This window comes from Cetorhinus maximus, chromosome X, assembly GCF_964194155.1.
Source record: "Cetorhinus maximus chromosome X, sCetMax3.hap1.1, whole genome shotgun sequence".
Taxonomy (NCBI): Eukaryota; Metazoa; Chordata; class Chondrichthyes; order Lamniformes; family Cetorhinidae; genus Cetorhinus; species Cetorhinus maximus.
This window is the reverse complement of record NC_135917.1, coordinates 4,718,308-4,737,452: the sequence shown is the minus strand read 5'-3', so window position 1 is coordinate 4,737,452 and position 19,145 is coordinate 4,718,308. Positions and strand designations below refer to the sequence as shown.

The following is a 19,145-nucleotide window of genomic DNA, read 5'->3' as shown; positions in this document are numbered from 1 at the left end:
TTCTGTGCCAAACCTATTGTTTGTTTACAGTGTGTTATTAATTAGAATTCTGCTCCATTGTGTGTGTGCCAGGTCTTCCATCAGCTGCTGGCCTATGTACTGCGTTGAATACTGGGTTTATTGGGAAGACTGAAGCCATTGTCTTAGGTCCCCATCACAAACTCCACTCCTGAGCCACCGACTCCATCCCTCTCCCTGGAAACTACCTGAAGCTAAGCCAGGCTGTTCGCAACCTGGGTTCCTATTTCACCACGAAGTGAGTTCCTGAACACATATCCTGCCATCACTAAGACCACCTATTTCCACCTCAGTAACATCGCCCAACTTCACTCCTGTCTCAGCTCATCTGCTGCTGAAACCCTCATCCATGCCTTCATTACCTATAGAAACTATTCCAACACACTCCTGGCTGGTCTCCCACATTCTGTCCTCTTGGACTTGGGATAACTTGGGGTTATCCAAAACTCTGCTGCCTGTGTCTTAACTCGCACCAAGTCCCGTTCCCCTAACACCCCTGTGCTCACTGACCTGCACTGGCTTCCAGTCAAGCAATGTCTTGATTTTGAAATTCACATCCTTGTTTTCAAATCCCTCCAAGGCCTCACTCCTCCCTATCGCTGTAATCTCCTCCAGCCTCACAACTTTCTGTGATCGCTGTGCTCCTCTAATTCTGGCACTTTGAGAATCCCCGATTCCCATTGCTCCACTATTGGTTGCCATGCCTTCAGCTGCCTAGGGCCTAAGCTCTGGAATTCCCTCCATACACCTCTCCGCCTCTCTACCTCGCTTTCCTGTTTAAGACATTCCTTAAAAATGACCTCTTTGACCAAGCTTTTGGTCATCTGACCTGATATCTCCTTATGTGACTCAGTGTCAAATTCTATTTTATAATGTTCCTGTGAAGCGCCTTGGGATGTTTTAGTACATTGAAGGAACCATAGAAATACGTCGCAGTGAAGCTGGCAGCCTCCAGTATCTATGTCTCTCTCTAGCGAGAGAGAGAGAGCAAGAGAGAAAGACAAGGAGCTGGAGAGCATGGCCAGCTTTGCGGTTCTCAAAGTCTGTCAAAGCTTTCCCCCACCGCTTGGTGGTAAATGTGGGATCACTCAAAATGCTCTTGAAATGTTCCAAGGATTACAGGTAAAAGAAGGAGTTGAGGCTCTTCCTGAAGTGGCCAGTTCATCTAATCAGACAGGCAACAAGATGCAAGGGTGCTGATATGAGATACCGGGTCATACAGAATTACACCAGCTCTACAGCACAGAAACTAGTCTATGCTCGTGTTGATACTCCACATCAACTGCCTCCCACTGTAATTACCTCTTCTCAGCCTGCCCACATATCCTTCTATTCTCTTCTCCCTCATCAAGCCTCCTTTCAATGTATCAATACTCTCTGCTTTAACCACTCGCCCTGGCAGTGAGGCTCACATTCTCATCAATCTTTAGTAGCAGCTCTCTTTCTTGATGCCTCATTGCTCTGGACTCACCCACAATTGGAAAGAGTTTCTCCACATCCACCCCACTAAAGCTGTTTCGAGTTGGAAAGAGCTCAATCAGGTCTCCTCTCAGTCTTCTCTCTTCTGCAGGGTAGAGCCCCAGCCTGTTCAATAATGTGTGCCAGCCATGGCTCAATCAAAAGTTGGAGCGGGCAGCAAGACCAATAACCATTCCTACTGCCCGGTCCAAATACATTCAACTCTTCGTTTTTACCTTTCAGCTTCTACACCCAGCCCATAATTTATCAAACAAACCTTGCAGCCACTCACATCAGAAAATTTACCACACAGGAGGCAATTCAGCCCATTGTGTCTGTGCCAGTCGAATCCAGTCTAATCCCACTTTGCAGCTCTGGGTCTGTAGCCCTGTAGGTTACAGCACTTCAAGTGCACATCCAAGTTTATTTTTTTTAATGCAATGAGGGTTTCTGCTTCTGCCATCCTTTCAGGCAGTGCGTTCCGACCCCCTCAACTCTTCTGGGTAAAAAAAATTCTCAGCTCTCCCATAAGCCTTCCACCAATCATTTTAAATCTCTGCCCCCTAGTTATTGACCGTTCTGCTAATGAAAATAAGTTATTCCTAACCACTCTATTTAGGCCCCTCATAACTTTACACACCGTTTATATATCTTCTGGAAATGCTGAGGATTCAAACAATGGTACAGTGAAGGGGGGGGATTGCACATGGATGGGTTTTGAGTGGGTTAAAATCAGGCCCATTAACGCTGGGCTTGGAGAGAGGTATACAGACAGCTTTCGCTGAGACAGAACAAGCTCACTGCCTGCATCTCCACTCCTTCACCCAGTGATCTGAAGAACACAGTTCAACGGCTGGGTGGGGGTGTGCTGGTGAGGAGCATTTACTGTAAAGCAGGATATTTCCCTAAGGTTACAGTCAGGGACTTTCCAATTCACATCCTAATATTTAAAAAGAAGCTAGCCTGTTTAACGACCAGTGCTGTATGAATCATTTTGACAGGATTCCAAAGCTCATTTACATTATTCAGCAGCTCAACAAGAAAAAAAACCAGGGTATGCTGGAAATATGGAATGAAAACAGATAAAGTCAGTATGACAGCATCTGACAGCGAGAGATTCTGACTCAAAACATTAACATGGCTTTAGGTTCCTGCTGGTATCTTTCCCCCTCAGTGATACAAGATCCTGCTGATGTCTGTCTCTCCCTCAGTGATACAGGCTTCTGCTGGTGTCTGTCTCTCCCTCACTGATACAGGCTTCTGCTGGTGTCTGTCTCTCCCTCATTGATACAGGCTTCTGCTGGTGTCTGTCTCTCCCTCATTGATACAGGTTTCTGCTGGTGTCTGTCTCTCCCTCAGTGATACAGGTTTCTGCTGGTGTCTGTCTCTCCCTCAGTGATACAGGCTTCTGCTGGTGTCTGTCTCTCCCTCAGTGATACCGGCTCCATCTTACACAGTACTCTCTCTAGTACTTTCTGTGTCCTAGTTCTCCCACTTGTCAGGGCTTCAATAAATCTGCTATATTTTCCATTTTAGTGCAAGGTAGATATCACAGTAAACTGCGTTAAACTGCACTGAAACGCTGTCAGTTGGAGGGACGGATTGCCAAGTTCCTGATACCAGCCGTCACCCCTGTGAGCATATTTCAATTATTTGGGGAGCCGGCTTTGCCTCTCTGATATCTGGTATTGATGTATTATGCTGCTGTGTTCCCCCTCATCTCTACATTTGGGGGGTCTTCTCTTGAAACTGTGGTGTTTCAAAGAAAAGGTGCCGAGGTCCTTACATCTCCCCATTCACATAAATATGTAGGGGTTTTGATAAGAATTTCCACTGGCAGCGAGTTATGATGGGCTCAGTTTTACGGGCGGAGCTGAGGTGCATATTGCTCATCCCCCCAGAAGGAAACTCTTTCGAGTTACCAACAGTCACAGATTGCAACTTCTCTCGAGTACAATCACAGTTCTTGGTTTTTTCCGGGAGTGGGACATGAACCCACAACCCTCTGATTCAAAGGTGAGGGTGCTATGAACTGAGCCACAGCTGACACCTCAAAAGCATTTGCTTCAGCCTCTAGGCTATTAGTCCAATGATAGTATCACCATGCCACCATCTCCCCCCCCCCCCAGAAGGAAAGTTGCTGCTGCTCTGAGCGATGCTCAACAAGGTCGCCTCATGGCAATGAGGCACTGTCGGTGGCATGAACGAGGCAAGAGTGGAACTTTCTGTCCCTCTGTGGACATAGATCCCCGCCCTTGGGAGCTAACGGCCAACCTGATTGACCAGTGGCTCTCGCAGTCCCAGCAGTGCCAGAACTCAGTAGTGGCCACTGCTGGGACTGCGACAGGCCCACAGGTGAAGAGGACATGTATCCTGAAGTGAGGTAAGTTGGAGGTATGGGATGGAGAGTGATTGAGGAGCACAGGGAGGGGAGGGTCAAGTTTTGGAGGCCAGGCAGGGAGGAACAAAGGCCAAGGTGGGAGGTGACATCTTGTGGGTAAGGGTTATCCCCCAACGTGCACAGAGCAAGCCCCAAAGGACGTATCCCCGCTTTTAAGTAGATTGCTTGGAAAAAATCGGCCTGCCCAATCCCGCCTGCCGTTTTATGGCATGGGCAGCATAATATGTGTGTCAATCAGCTTGGTAACAAGCTCAGTTGCCCGATAATTGCTTATTTAAAAATGGTGGGGTGCCAGTTTCGGCACCCTGTCTGCCTACTGAATAATGGAGACTGGTGCAGGAGTGGGCAGGAAGACAGTGGGCTGGCCACCCGGTATATTTTATGTGCCCGACCGCCAAAACCACGCCCGGTGGGAGGGTGTAAAAGCCAGCCCAATGATCTGGAAGGCGCTGCCTGAAAGGACGATGGAAGCAGATTTATCTTTCAGAAGGAAATTGGATAAACACTTGAAAAGGAATAATTTGCAGGGCCATTTGGGGAAAGAGCAGGGGGGAGTGGGAACGAGTTGGATAGATCTGTCAAAGAGCTGGCACAGGCACGATGGGCTAAATGGCCTCCTCCTGTGCTGCATTATTCCATCATTATATTGTTTTAATGGCATATGGAGCAAGTGCATAAACCAAAAGCCCATGACCTCCCTGTTCTTGACTTTGCAAATTCAACAAACCCACGGTCAAACACTGAGTGTCTCTGTTTGATATACGAGTGCAAACTCTCCCCTGCTGAATGTTAGCACTGGCCAAATACAACAATTCCTGGATTTGAAAGAGGGTTTTGATGGTGGTAGAGTGCACAGGAGCACCAATAAGCCATGTCTTTTGAAAACTTTGTATCCTTGTGTTCAAATCCCTCCATGGCTTCGCCCCTCCGACTCTGTAACCTCCTCCAGCCCCAAAATCGCTCCGAGATATCTGTACTCCTCCAATTCTACCCTCTTATTCTGCATCCCCAATTTTAATCGCTCCATCACTGTCAGCTATGCTTTCAGTTGCCATGTCTCCAAGCTCTGGAATTCCCTCTCTAAACCTCTCCGCCTCTCTCTCCTCCTTGAAGTCACACGTTAAAACCTATCTTCTTATATGGTTCGGTGTCAAATTGTGTTTGATAATGTTTCAGTGAAGTGATTGCTGTACAAGTATAAGTTGTTATTGACTGAGGAATGGGTCCTAGCCTCACCCCCATGCTTTCCTGCCCTGTGGGATTGTGGCACCCCCACCACCCCTCTACCCACCATCCCCACCCCCAGCCAGGCTGTTGGTGGGACACGCTGAACAGAGGCTGACATTTTAAATCATAAAATCAGATGAATTGTGCATCTCATGTCAGCAGATACAATGCTGGAAGGAAGTGATTTTGTCCATCTTCGTTGCTGTCTGGCCTGGACAGGTAGACAATTATAGAAGAGGAGCTCATACTCTTAACAGAGAGAGAAAAAGAAAGAGAGAAAGAGAAAGAGGAGAAAGAGAGAGAGAAAGAGAGAACAGAAAGAGACACACACACAGACACAGAGAGAGAGAGAACATGCATTCACAACCTCTGGATCTCTCAAAACGCTTTACAGCCAATGGAGTACTTTTGAAGTGTAGTCACTGTTGTAATGTTAGGAACAAGGTCCCACAAACAGCAATGAGTTCATATTTTAGTGACATTGGGATGAATATTGGCCAGGACACCAGGAAAACTCGCCTGCTCTTCTTCAAAATAATGCCATGGAATCTTTTACATCCGCCTGAGAGGGCAGATGGGGCCTCGATTTAACATCTCCTCTGAAAGACGACAGACACCAGAGAGGAAAGTGTCTGCCATTGATATCCCCCCTCAGAAAACCGGTTTGAACCTTCCAGGTTGAACAGGAATTCTTCATCTACAGCACCTTACTTACCACGACATAGGATTCCCGGTGATGTGATTGGCTGTTTGCATACTGCACAGTTCTTTTTCTTCTTAAATGTTTTCTCCTTAAAGCTGTGAGTACTCGGGGGATCGACCTTACCAGGCTGCAAGACAGAAAAGAGACATGCGTTAGAACCAGCCTCACCATCATTCCTCAATGAATTTTATTGGCACAAGGTCAAAGGTCAGCGAGCAACGCTTGTCTACACAGAATCTCCGGTACACGGCTCACTGCTGCTTCAAAATGGGCATGCATCTTTCTGGTTTAATTTAAAGATGACTTGTCATCATTTTGAAGGAAACATGTTTGACGGAGCTTTGCAAAATCAAACACCAGAGATTCAAATAATCTGAGGGCAGCAAGAACATACTCTGGATGGGGATTTTCAATGTCTATCACCAAGAATGGTTTGCTAGCACCCACTACTGACCGAGCTGGCCATGTACTGAAAGACATATCTGCCAGACTGGGCTTGCCATCAGTGGTGAGGAACCAACACAGCTCCCAAAAGCCTGTCCACCATCTACAAGGCACAAGTCAGGACTGTGATGGAATACTCTCCACTTGCCTGGATGAGTGCAGCTCCTACAACACCCAAGAAGCTCAACACCATTCAGGACAATGCAGCCCACTTGATTGGCACCTCCAACATTCACTCCCTCCACCACTGATGCACAGTAGCAGCAGTGTGTGTACCACCTACAAGATTCAATGCAGCAACTCATCAAAGCTCCTTCGACAGCATCTTCCAAACCCATGACCTCTACCACCTAGAAGGACAAAGGCAGCAGATAGATGCGAACACCACCACCTGGAAGTTCCCCTCCAAGTCACTCACCATCCTGACTTGGAAATATATCACCGTCCCTTCACTGTCACTGGGTCAAAATCCTGGAACTCCCTCCCTAACAGCACTGTGGGTGTATCTACACCACATGGGCTGCAGTGGTTCAAGAAGGCAGCTCACTACCACCTTGTCAAGGGCAACTAGGGACGGGAAATAAATGCTGGCCCAGCCAGCAAAGCCCACATCCTGTGAGCTAGCAAATAGAAAAATAGTGTATTGACTAGAGTTTAGTTAGTTCTGAATAAAATAAGATCTTGTCCAATACCGCATCTCTTAAATTAAGATGAATCTCTGATCCAGTGACAGAGTATGTGGGGAACTCCCTGCATCATTACTTTCTTGGCCAGATCAGGGAGACTTTCTGGTAAGTTCCACAGCATAAGATCTCCACCATGTGTTACTGACCAAACTATCAGTCCATATAACTGCCCATCCTTTGGTCCAAAAGGATATATATATAACAGCTCGTTGCACCTTGTTGGCCTTATGTTGTTAGCTATAAAATTTGTGCTCAACCAAGTGAGTGACATTAGACCTGCAGTCGGACCTCTTTCCTGTTTCAGTCACACAGGGACTGAATCTCTATGGGAATCCGCTCCCACTCAAGGACGATAACTTTAACAGAAAAACCACAAAATTCCCAGGGAAAATGGAGCTTCTGCTTCTCACTGTTCTTCCGCCAAAACGACAGCAACTGAGCTAAAGATATTCTCTCCCGGGTGGCAGCATCCAGCCTTCCACACCCAGGTGTCGCCTCACTAGATGGAGAGTGAAGCATCTGGCCCGCTCCAAAATCAGGAGGACATCCCATAATTGAGCAATGTCCCACTTCCCACACCAGCCATCCTGTGTCAAATTTGAGGCAGTCTCATTTGCTTTACTCAACTTTTGTTTTCCCCTTCTCTCTCTCCTTTCATGTTAACCAAGACAATGGAGCTATTTCTTGAAAGTGGTGACAAATGTAAACAATGTCATTATATAATATGGCTTGCTTTGTAATGCACCTACATTTTATTGAAATAACGATACATTTTTGTCACTTTTCTCATGGACATTTCGAGGAGAGGCACGAGCTGCATTGTGTGGTGATTGTGGCTTGACAAATCTATTGCTAAGACCCATTCTAACCCAATGAGGGGCAGGGTAACACTAGATATAGGAACACTAGGGTAGGTCCTGGATAGTGGAAAACAGGTGATAGCAGCCCACCTGTGTCAAATTTGAGGCAGTCTCATTTGCTTTACCCAACTTTTATTTTCCCCTTCTCTCTCTCCTTTCATGTTAACCAAGACAATGGGGCTATTTCTTGAAAGTGGTAATAAATGAATACTATGGCCAGGATATTTAGGTCAGCGAGCGAGGGCGGGGCCCACTCGCCGACGTGTAAAATGACGCGAGATGACGTCGGGTGGAATTCCTGACGTCACCCCGCCTCATTTCAATTTTCAGGTTGGCGGGGGCACAGCCAAATCAGCTGTGCGCCCGCCGACCTGTCAACGGCCAATTGAGGCCATTTTAAAAGTAATTGAAGTAATTAATGGACCTGCCCGTCCAACCTTAAGGTTGGCGGGCAGGCCGGGAGCCCTGGCAGGCTTCAGACAAAGCATCAAACCTCATCCACGGGCAGGATGAGCTTTCATGAGGGTTTTTAAAAATTTAATAAAAGTTTGATTAAAAGTGATGGACATGTCCCAACTCATGTGACAGTGTCACATGAGGGGACATGTCAGGGAAATTTTATTTTTGTCCCTTCACCATTTTTAAATTTGGCGTTGATCTCCCTGAGGCAGTACTTAGACTAAGGGAGGTCTGTGTGCTCTTTTGCGTGCATGCGTGAAAGAGCGCACTCTCAGCTGAGGGATTCCCCTCCCCTGCCTGCACAGGGAGCGCACAGCGCTTCCTGGCAGACATCACGCTAGACGGGCCTTAATTGGCCCGCCCACGTAAAATGGCGGCGCACCCCCAATTGGGGACGCTGATCGGATGTGTGCCCACTCCTGCACTTCCCCAATGGGGGGGGGAAATTCTTCCCTATGAAGGGGCTCTCCGCACAACCAGAGCAAATGTAGGTTCGAGCTGTACTGGGGGTAGACTCAGTTATCTTTGCGGATGGCTGTGGAATAGCTATGGAGACGGATCCATGAGTTCAATACATTCTCTGGCGTGAAGGTCCAAGGCTTCCATTGCACGTGAGGTGCCAAACCCATCCCAAGTGGCCCAGTTCACTCATACAAATATCATTGAGGTCCTGAACTTATTTCAATTGAGCAGCCGAATGTGCCTGGAGCTTAAAACAGTGCTCAGACCAGCAGTTGCTGTATGGGAACCACATTATCGCCTCATACACTCCTTTCAGTGGCCATCTCACAAGGCAAAGTAACTAATGGCTGCAGACAGGTAAAGACCATCCAGTCTGTCCCCCATAATTGTGCTCCCCTGTGTGTCACAATAAATACACTCCCCACCTGCAACCATGTGATCTCCTAGAAGGCACGAAAACAAGGTAAAAACCTCAGGCCCAATTTGGGGGAAAAATATCTGGGGAATTCCTTTCCAACCCATCACGGCGACCGAAATGAGTTCAAGGAGTTCACACTAGGCCCCAAGTTCCCTGCAGCTTATATTTCACAGCACATAAACCAATACTAACTCGGATGACTCCGTGAAACCATTTTAAAGTCGCACCATCGACTGTCACATGTTTAAAAAAGGGCCTGACTCTCTCTTGTGTAATCATGTTAAAAACGGTTTACGATCACAGGGAAGCTGATTAGTCTTTCCGTCTCTCTGTATCTGTGGGAGGGGGTTCCCATCAGCAAAGTGTCAACTCTGGGATATGTGCTTGTAACATGTCAAAACGATAAGGTGCAGATCTGAGTGGCCTCTGCTCTGCTACTGCAAGTAGACTTGGGCCTCTGGCCTCAGCTAAGGCCCCTTCTGCCCCTTGCAGTGGTTCAGGTGGATGTTCAAGATCCCACAGTATTAGTCAAAGGTTGTCCTCCTGGTCCCTTTGGGACCATTCTTTCCTCAGCGAACCTTGCCAAAAAAAAATTAAATAGAAATACATACACGGAAACAGGCTGTTAGGTCCAACTGGTCAGGGCTGGCATTTAACCTCTGCCCTGTTCATCCCTTCATTGCCTTCGCTTTCATCCACTTATCCAATCTAATCTCAAATGTTGACTTGGTTCCTGCCTCAACCACTAGCCCTGGAAGTGAATCTTACAGCCTCACAACTCTCTGTATATCTTACCTTCCATTCGAAATCGGAAAGAATTGAACTCTTTGTAATCAGTGGTACTGGTGTCATTTTCAAATGATCTTTAGTATTGCTATTTTAATTTAGCTTTTGCAAGGCTGTCCCAATCCATCCAATGTTAAAATACTTTCACAGAGGGAATTAACTGGTCATTCATCTCATCCCTGTTTATGAGATGTTGCTCTGTGCAAAATGGAGCCTTCTTTCAGATCAGACATTGAACTTAGGCCCTGTCTGCCTTCTTAGGCGGATATAAAATATCCGAGGGCACTATTTTGAAGAGGAACGGGGAGAGTTCTCCCCAGTATCGAGGCCAATATTTATCCCTCAGATAAACTAAAACAGTTTATTTGATCATTATCACATTGCTGTTTGCGGGAGCTTCCCATGCGCAAATTGGCTGCTGTTTTTCATACTTTACAACAGTGACTACACTTCAAAAAGTACTTGCATGTAAATGCAAGTCTTTCTTTTTGTTAATTAATCGTTGGTTTACATAAGAGGAAAGGCTTCTCCAAAGGTCCTTTCTTAATGGGTGGTACTTTAGGGATTAAATTGATTACATTTTGAACCTTGGGTGCAGAACCTACATGCTTTTGGAGAGTCTGAGCCCAAGTTATCTGAATCCTTGATTGGAGCAGGAGTGTCCCTCTCTCTCGGCATTTTAAATAGGCATGTTTGACACTCAGGAAGTGCAGAGCTGGACAGAATTTCACAAGCTTGTTTATGCCAAAAAGATACTCTGCAATCTCTGTACTCCTGATCATGCGACACTTCCTTTCTGATAAAGAGGCCAGGATTCGGAACGGACAACAATACATAGGAAGCTGAAGATACAGTGGCATAAAATGTACAAGCTCTCATTTCCCCCTTTTACAGACCATAATCTTGAAGAGTTTTATTGTGCTGAAAGGCTGCTACGGTTCCACCATCCTGCAGGGTGCACAACCAAGCCTCCCGATCACTCTTACAGACACGCTACACTTCAGTGTGCCTGTTCCATCCACATTGCACCAGCATTGGACCTAGAAGAACATTCTGAAGCAGGCATGCCTTAACCCCTAAAGACTTCAAGCTTGTGAAAATGGGCGTTGCTTTGAAGAAGGAAAAAATGATTAGAAAGCTAATTTTTCCACTTATCACAAATGCTGTTCAAAATGTGCTAAGGATCAAAAAGGGCAGCAGTTAGCAGGCAGAAATGGAATCTGCAGGTTCTGATGATACGAAGCACTTACATCACCCACTCACAGTCCATGGCTTCAGAGGCTCCTAGTTTAATCTGAGCCCGGAGCCTGCCACCAATCTAACCCTGGATCAGGTCAAACTGCAGAAAAGCATGATGAGAAACAGGACAGTAAATTATTGATAATAGAACCAAATTAGTCTGATCCAATTGGATTGGTTTTGGTTCATTAAGTTTAAAGGCAAAAAAAAATTACTGCCAAATGATATGATTTTAAAAATTATGGGCATTTATAGACATTCTCCTTTACAACCAGGCCGTATATTCAAAGTAAACCATGTACTAAATGAACAGGAAGATAGCTTCAAGCAGACCAACCAGGTTACAGTAAAAAGGGACTTGCATTCCTATTGCGCCTTTCATGACCAATGGATGTCCCAAAGCACTTTGCAGCCAGTGAAGAACTTTTTGAAGTAATATAGGAAACATGGCAGCCAATTTGCACACAGCAAGCTCCCACAAACAGCAATGCAATGACGTCCAGATAACCTGTTTTTTTGTGATGTTGACTGTGGGATAAACATTGGTCAGAACATCAAGGAGAACTTCCCTATTCTTCATTGAAACAGTGCCATGCGATCTTTTACATCCACCTGAGAGGGCAGACAGAGTTTAATGTCTCATCTGAAAGACGGCACCTCCAACAATGCGGCACTCCCTCTGTACTGCACTGGGAGTGTCAGCCTCAATTATTGTAGTCCTGGAGTGGGACCTGCTCCCACAACCTTCTGTCTCAGAAGCGAGAGTGCTACCAATTGAGCCACAGCTCATACACATCCAACATTACAGGGTAGGAATTCTGATCTGGGCACTTTACATGGGAACACAAAATGTGCTGAAACTGGATTTCTGCTTTGGACTAATGCCTATTCACTTAAACATCTCTGATTGGAATTTTTAACCCTTTATAATTGAACGTTTCTTTAGATGCTACAAGATTTTTTCCCCTGAAAGCTGAAATGTGCAGGAAGATGCTTTTTAATGCACTGATGAGGCAAGCTGTAGGATAGGATGCTGCCTTGTGGGAGTAATCAATTCACTTGGTTTGTACAGCATCTCTGGGATGGTTTGCAGGTCATGATCAACTGGATGCAAAGCTATACAACAGGAAAGGGACTGCGCGCAGTCTGTCATTGTAAAGACTTGAGTATTAACAGTTTGTGAAATTACTTAAGAGATATCCAAACTTAAATTTGGCAAGCACTGTACACATCGGTGGCAAGAGCCTTGCCTGATGCCCATACACTTTGGAAAATGGTGGGAATGTTGCCAGCATGTTGCCCGCACTTTCATCAATTCTCAAATGAATATTTTTGATTCATTTAGAGAGTGAGATTTTATTACTGGAGCTTTGACATTTCTTAAAAGGCGTGGTGGGGGGGGTGGGGGTGTTGGTGGAGAGAGGGAGTCTTATACTGTTGTCATAATGGTTCCTTTGTTAAATGCGCTGCTCCCTGTGAAATGGGGCCATACTCTACGAGGATGGTGGAAGCAGACAAGATCAACAGTTTCAAAAGGAAATTAGATGGACACTTGAAGGAAATGAACTTGCAGGGCGAGAGCGATAGAGCGGGGAGCTGACTGGATTGCTCCACAGGGAGCTGGCATGGACTCAATGGGCCAAATGGCCTCCTTCTGTGCTGTAATGACTCTATCTAGAACAGTAATATGCCTGGTCTGATCTCCAGTCGTGCAAAGTTACCGGAGCGGAGGTAGCGGTAGAGCAAGTTAAAGTTAGTCCCACACCCTGAGTTAGGGAGAGCCAGGGAATAAAAAGAAAACAGGCTTCTGCAAAATGCACACATGTGAAGCTTGAGAGTGGGCAAGATCAGGCTAATCTGCAGATGCCCCCACCCACCAACGCGCTCAAGCAGCCGTCAAACACTTACCACCCAGCCTCATGCATAAACAATGACCACTCAGGTGAGGTAATCCTTAGCCTTTAGGATGGATTTTCATGGAACATGCCTCACCCCCACCAGCCTGTGGGAACACGAGCCACCAGTCTCACAGAAACCCTCAAGTTTTTCCTGAATGCCTCAGACAGATTATATAACCACTTTCCAAACAACAAAAAACCTCACATGATATTCAAAATACGACAGGACTTGTATTTAGTAGGTTATTTGTGCAACTTTTGTTTTCCCACCAGACAGCTGCTGGCTCCAATTTCTCTTCAGTTAATGAGCGAAGGCTTTGGTGCCAAGTTCCTTAACTCGCCATACCCCAGCAGATATACCAGGATCTGTGCAACTCACTGAGGGTGGGAGTGATTGGCACCTGGAGGATGGTGTTGGGGGGGAAAGAGTGGAACTTGGGGGATGGTGGGGAGGAGTGGCACCCAGGGGATGAAAGGGAGTGGCACCTGGAGAATGGGTGGGGGGGAGGGAGGAAGTGACACCTGGAGGACGGGGAGAGTGGCACCTGGAGAATGGGGGGGAGTGGCACTTGGGGGGTAGGATGGTAGATGCCAACCCATATCCTGCCACCCCATGAGCCAGCTTACTGAGGCTCCTTGACACTGTCCTGCCGATCAGGAACCTTCAAGGCCACAGGTTGGTTGGCATAGGAAATAGAAATACTATACTGGTGCAGTAGGGGTGGTACACACTGTATGTGGGCAGAGCAGAGGGGGCTTTACTCAGTATTTAGCTGCGATGAACTTGGGCCCTGAGTGAGATGCTGTCAAATAAATGGAAAAGCTCCATCTCTCTGGAATAACATCCTTCCCTTAGATCAGCACAAAATTCAGTGAAAAACTTAGCTCAGGAAACTATGCTTTTGAATAAGTCAATATTAATATAATTCAACAGCAAAATACAATATTTTGTTAAACAATTAAATCAAAACTTATTTGAGGATTACTTTTAAATTGAGTGGTCTAAATACTGCAACCCCTCTAACCTAGCATTCATTGTCACATTGACTTATGTTGAGATCAATGGAACATTCCCTCAATTTTTTTTTACAATAGTCATTTTCTTTCAAACAGAGCAGAGTGTGTGGCTTTTTTCTCTTTCAGCCATGAGGTGGTGGAGGTGCATGTTCTCAGAGGCTGGCCCCATTCCTCTGGCGTTGCAGGAGGTAGCAACATACAGAGCTGCCTGGCATCAGGAAAATGAGGTAGATCCAATAAGTGGAGTGAGGCACCCAAGAGTTCCATCTACTGTATTGCACATAACTGATCTGGGTTGCAGCATGTGAACTGCCACTTTTGAACTGTGCTGCAATGTAACTTTACAAATTTTCGGAATACAGTAATTTATTTTCCCCAAAATATACTATGAATTTAAATTCAATCATCTTAATATTGTCCACTTGGGAAAATCACCACAGCTCCCTGTATTTAAAAGAGTTTGCAATCTCGGTCATGCTTGCTTGGCCAGAATATCACTCTCAACATCCCTCTTCAAACTGAATAAATTAAAAGGTCTGCCTTTAATAAAACAATTAACGATATGTATCTTTCATAAAAATAACTTTTTCGGATGTCAGGAGCAAGTGCTGCCATTTACTTTGGTAACATCGCAGAGATTGCACCTATAATGAAGTTTTTTTTTTAAATACAGAGGAAGCTGAGGTGTATAAAATTCTGAGGGGCCTACATAGAGTGGATAGGAAGGACCTATTTCCCATAGCAGAGAGGCCAATAGCCCAGGAGCATAGATCTAAAGTAATTGGTCGAAGGATTAGAGGGGAGTTGAACTCACTGTCTGAAAAAAGGGTGGTAGAGGCAGGAACTCTCATTGCGGTTAAAATGCACTTGGATGTGCTGTGACCTACAGAGCTACAGACCAAGAGCTGCAAAGTGGGATCAGACAGGATAACTCTTTTTCTGATGGCACAGACACAATGGGCTGAATGGTCTTCCCGTGTCATATGTTTTCCATGTTTCTGTCCTAAACTTGCATGGCCAGCCGTCTGTTCCACACTGGACTGTTTGCTGTGACTTTAGCGTTAGGCAGGAAAGCTTCCGGGGAAACAGGCATCAATGCAAATGGAAGGGGCAGGAATCTGCTCCTGACCTGATACAATCCTCTTAGTTTGATAATGGAATTTCCTTTTGTTTCCAAAAATCACCCCCCGCCCCACAAGTCCAACTGAATAAAAGAGCATTTTTATGTGGGAAAGTGTTCACTTCCTACACTTGCCTATCCCCTTAAGGCTTCCTCTGGTGCAGAGGGCCTCAGCCACCTGGTCCTCCTTTGGCCTTTCAGATAGAACCATATTGTCAGCTGTAATTGCTTCAGATTACCCATGGGGCCTTTCCAGTCAGAACCAGAATCCAGATGTTACTGGCAGAAGCTGAGGCCTCTGTCTGTCTTCCCTTCCCTCATGACTGTAAGGATTCAGAAATCAGGCAATGAAGACAACACAGGCTAATTGTTTGTCCAATAGCCATCTGAGCTTTCCTACCATGTAACTCTTCCAACAGTGTCGCCACATCATGAGATAACAATCGAGGAATTGCTACAGAACCGTGGTGTAGCATCTTAAACGTACAGGGCTCCTGGTCTACATTAAAGAACCTATCTTAACCAACTTTAATTAATGCCCATTCTCATTTAAGTGTAGGACAGCCATGCTGAGCATAATCACATTTGTTATTCCCTCAAGTGCTTACAGGTCAGTGAAAGCTCCCTCTACTCTCTCCCAACAATCGACCTTAAGTGGCAGTTGCACCATTTCCCACTCCAGTGACATTCTCACTGAGGGAGAAACCAATGTAAACTATCATTTGAAGCATTCTCTCCTTTAACAGGTTTCTTTTGCTCTCTCCTTAATCTGAGGGATGGAGAGTTGGGGCCTCAGACGACTCTGTTATAAGATGTACGGGTGGCATGGATTCACACCTTTAGGAAAAGCTGTTTAGCAAACTCCCTCAGCCTAATCTATAGTGAAATCACCAGTGACCCATCACTGCAGAGCCATTCCCACATTACGACAATGACTACACTTCAAAAGTACTTGATTGGCCATGTCCTGTGATTGTGAACGGTGCTATATAAATGCATCTATCTTTCTTTCATCTGTGCAACTTTAGCTCAAAAAGGAATGGTCTGCACATGTCTCTCCCTGCAACTGACAGTCCTGGCAGCATTATTGGAGTGCTGGAGACACGGAGGCTCACTCCCAGAGGCGCTGAGAGAGGGAGGCCCACTGCAAGGCACTGAGAAATGGAGGTTCACTACCAGAGACACCAAGAGACAGAAGCTCACTCCCAGGTCATTATCACATTGCTATTTGTGGGATTTTGCTGTGTGTAACTGTTGCATTTCGTACATTACAACAGTGACTACACTTCAAGAAGTACTTCATTGGATATAAGGTGCTTTGGGATGTCTTGAGGTTGGGAAAGGCAAGGTTTTGCCTTCTTCTGTAACTTCCAATTCCACCTCACGAGAATATCAGTGTAGCCTTACAACCAAACACGGCATCTGTTCGACATCTCATTACTGCAGGAGCAGCTCCAAGCAGAACTGGGGTTAAACAACTCAGGCCAAAAAGGAAAGATTGTCAAGGAATAGCAACTCTAATCCAACACTAATTCATGCTAAATTATTTCAACTCCTATCCATCAGGAAATGGGATTAAAATGCCTCAAGTTTAATTCACTCAGGCCTCATCTCAAGGGTTGCCTCCAGAGGCAAGAGGGCCGCTGAAATATAAGAAAGCTGGAACAGGATTTTCATTCACTGCCTCTGCCTGAAAATACCAGTGTACAATACAAACATTTAGTGCCGATGGCATTCAGGTCAACTGGAGAGAGTCGCAAAGTCATGACGGTGACTTTGCAAAACCCGTACCTGTGGCTGATGCTAAGATTGCAAATGCTGTTCATTTGCATGTAAATGGGTTGAGTTAGCACGATAAGTCTTTACACAAATACCGAACTGCTTTCATTTCACTGGTACAAGGACAAGAGGACACAGATTTTTGGGCAAGAGATGCAGGGGGAATGTGAGGAAGCATTTCTTTTACACAGCGAGTGGCAACGACCTGGAACCCTCTGCCTATGAGGGCGGTGAAAGAGGAGACAATAAATGATTTCAAAAGGAAATTGAATGGGCACTTGAGGGAAATAAACTTGCAGGGCTATGGGGATAGAATGGGGGAATGAGACTGACTGGAATGGTCTACAGGGAGCTGGCATGGATTTGATGGGCTGAATGGCCTCCTGTGCCACAATGACTCCAGAGCTCTAATGCAAGAGCATTATTAGGGTATCAGTCCAAGAGGGATTTGAGCCCAGAACATCCCCTGGTCCCTCATTTGATGATGCCTGTTCATTTTACACTTTACACTTAAACTACTGTCCATTTGTACTCATCTCATTCATGTAAACTGCACCAATTGAACAAAAAAAAATCAACTTGGCCACGCCCAACAGCCATGGTCACACAATGTCCTTCATCTCCAAAGCATAAGGATGCCCAAGAAGATGTTCAAGCCCCAAGAATGAATGTTTCTGACACACACAGTGCGAGGTTCAGCAGGCTGCTCTGTTTTTGTGATGGAAATGGTTTCCCTTAAGGTCCCAGTTCTGAAGATGACTGCGCGGATCATGATGAGTGCTGTTTGGAGGGCTTGCCTACTTGTCTCATTGGCATCAGCAAGTTGCTTGTTGGTATCTTCCACACAAGGAGCCAGAAACCAGAACAAAGAGTTGATGTCAACTCCCTGTATATACGAGGCAGCGAAGCACAAAGTAATAAACCACATTGACAGAATTTTCACATGCAACCCAGTCTGCCGGATTGGAAATTTTGTGACGATTGCAGGATCTACTCAACCCAACCCCTCCTCCCAAATGCTTCCTGTTCTCCTCTTGTCCTGTAAAGGCAGAGACTAGATTGATTCCCGGAATGTGAGAGGATTGTCCTACAAGGAGAGATCGCATAGAATGGCACCATGTTCTCTATAGTTACTAAGAATGAGAGGTGATCTCATTGAAACGTATAAGGTTCTTAAGGGGCTTCACAGATTCGATGCTGAGAGGCTGTTTCCTCTGTCTGAAGACTCTAAACTGGAGGGTGGGGGGGGGTCACAGAATCAGGATAAGAGGTTGGCCATTTAGCTCTGAGCTGAGGAGAAATTTCTTCACTCAGAGGGTTGTGAATCTTCGGAATTTTCTATCCCAGCAGGTTGTGGATACGCAGCTGTTGAGTATAGTCAAGACTGAGATCGATGGAACCATAGGTGTTTACAGCACAGAAAAGGGCCATTCAGCCCATTGTGTCTGTGCCAGCTCTTTGCTGGAGCAATCCAAAACACTACATGTACCGTCCTGCCCTCTCTCTAGAGCCCCGAATTTTCCTCTGCTGTAGATCGCTAGTTAATCTACCTTGGAAAGAGATGACAGGCTTGAGGGAGTGAACCTTTCTTGGTCTGGCTGGCTTCGCCGCACTCTAGGGAGTTCATATACACACTGAGCCATCAAGGGGGCATCTGTGCATTCAAGAGAAAATTGTGCGAAGGAAGGGGTTAATGAGGCTGATTTCTTTTTTTTATGAAAGAAGGATTCGTCTTCTGGGCTTAAATTTCAATAGCCCTATTACACGATTTTTGGCAGACTCTCATCCAGTTATGACTAATGCACTTCATGTACTAAAAAAAATCCGCCCATGCTTTACAAAGGTGCCCTAAGGCAAAAAATCAGAGGGAATTTCTGAAAAAAAAAACCCACTTCATATAATAGAGATCTCATGTCAAGGCTACAGTAACAGTTCCCATCTCCGGACTGACAGAATGAAGGTACTGTAATGTTTTTTAGAATACCTCCTATCAGGACTGAGAGTCCCACATTCACAAACAATCCACAGCAATAGTGAGAGAACTTCAAACCCTTAAAGCTGGGATGTGGGCTGCTAAGTACAGAACCGAAGTGGACAACGCAAAATGGTCTTGATTCTAAATCTGTATTGACTGTACTGATCTTAGTTAGATGTGGGGTGCTACAACTTG

At 45.7% G+C, this 19,145-nt stretch overlaps 1 protein-coding gene across 2 annotated transcripts in view; it reads right to left on the bottom strand.

The window, feature by feature from the left end:
- The window catches only part of LOC144672573 (tensin-2-like), a 237,007-nt gene that overhangs the window by 139,507 nt on the left and 78,355 nt on the right, over nt 1-19,145 (bottom strand). For both annotated transcript variants that reach the window (XM_078534376.1, XM_078534375.1), the window contains exon 2: nt 5,820-5,934. In XM_078534376.1, the coding sequence (XP_078390502.1) occupies nt 5,820-5,934 (115 nt within the window). The remainder of the gene's footprint in view (nt 1-5,819; nt 5,935-19,145) is intronic.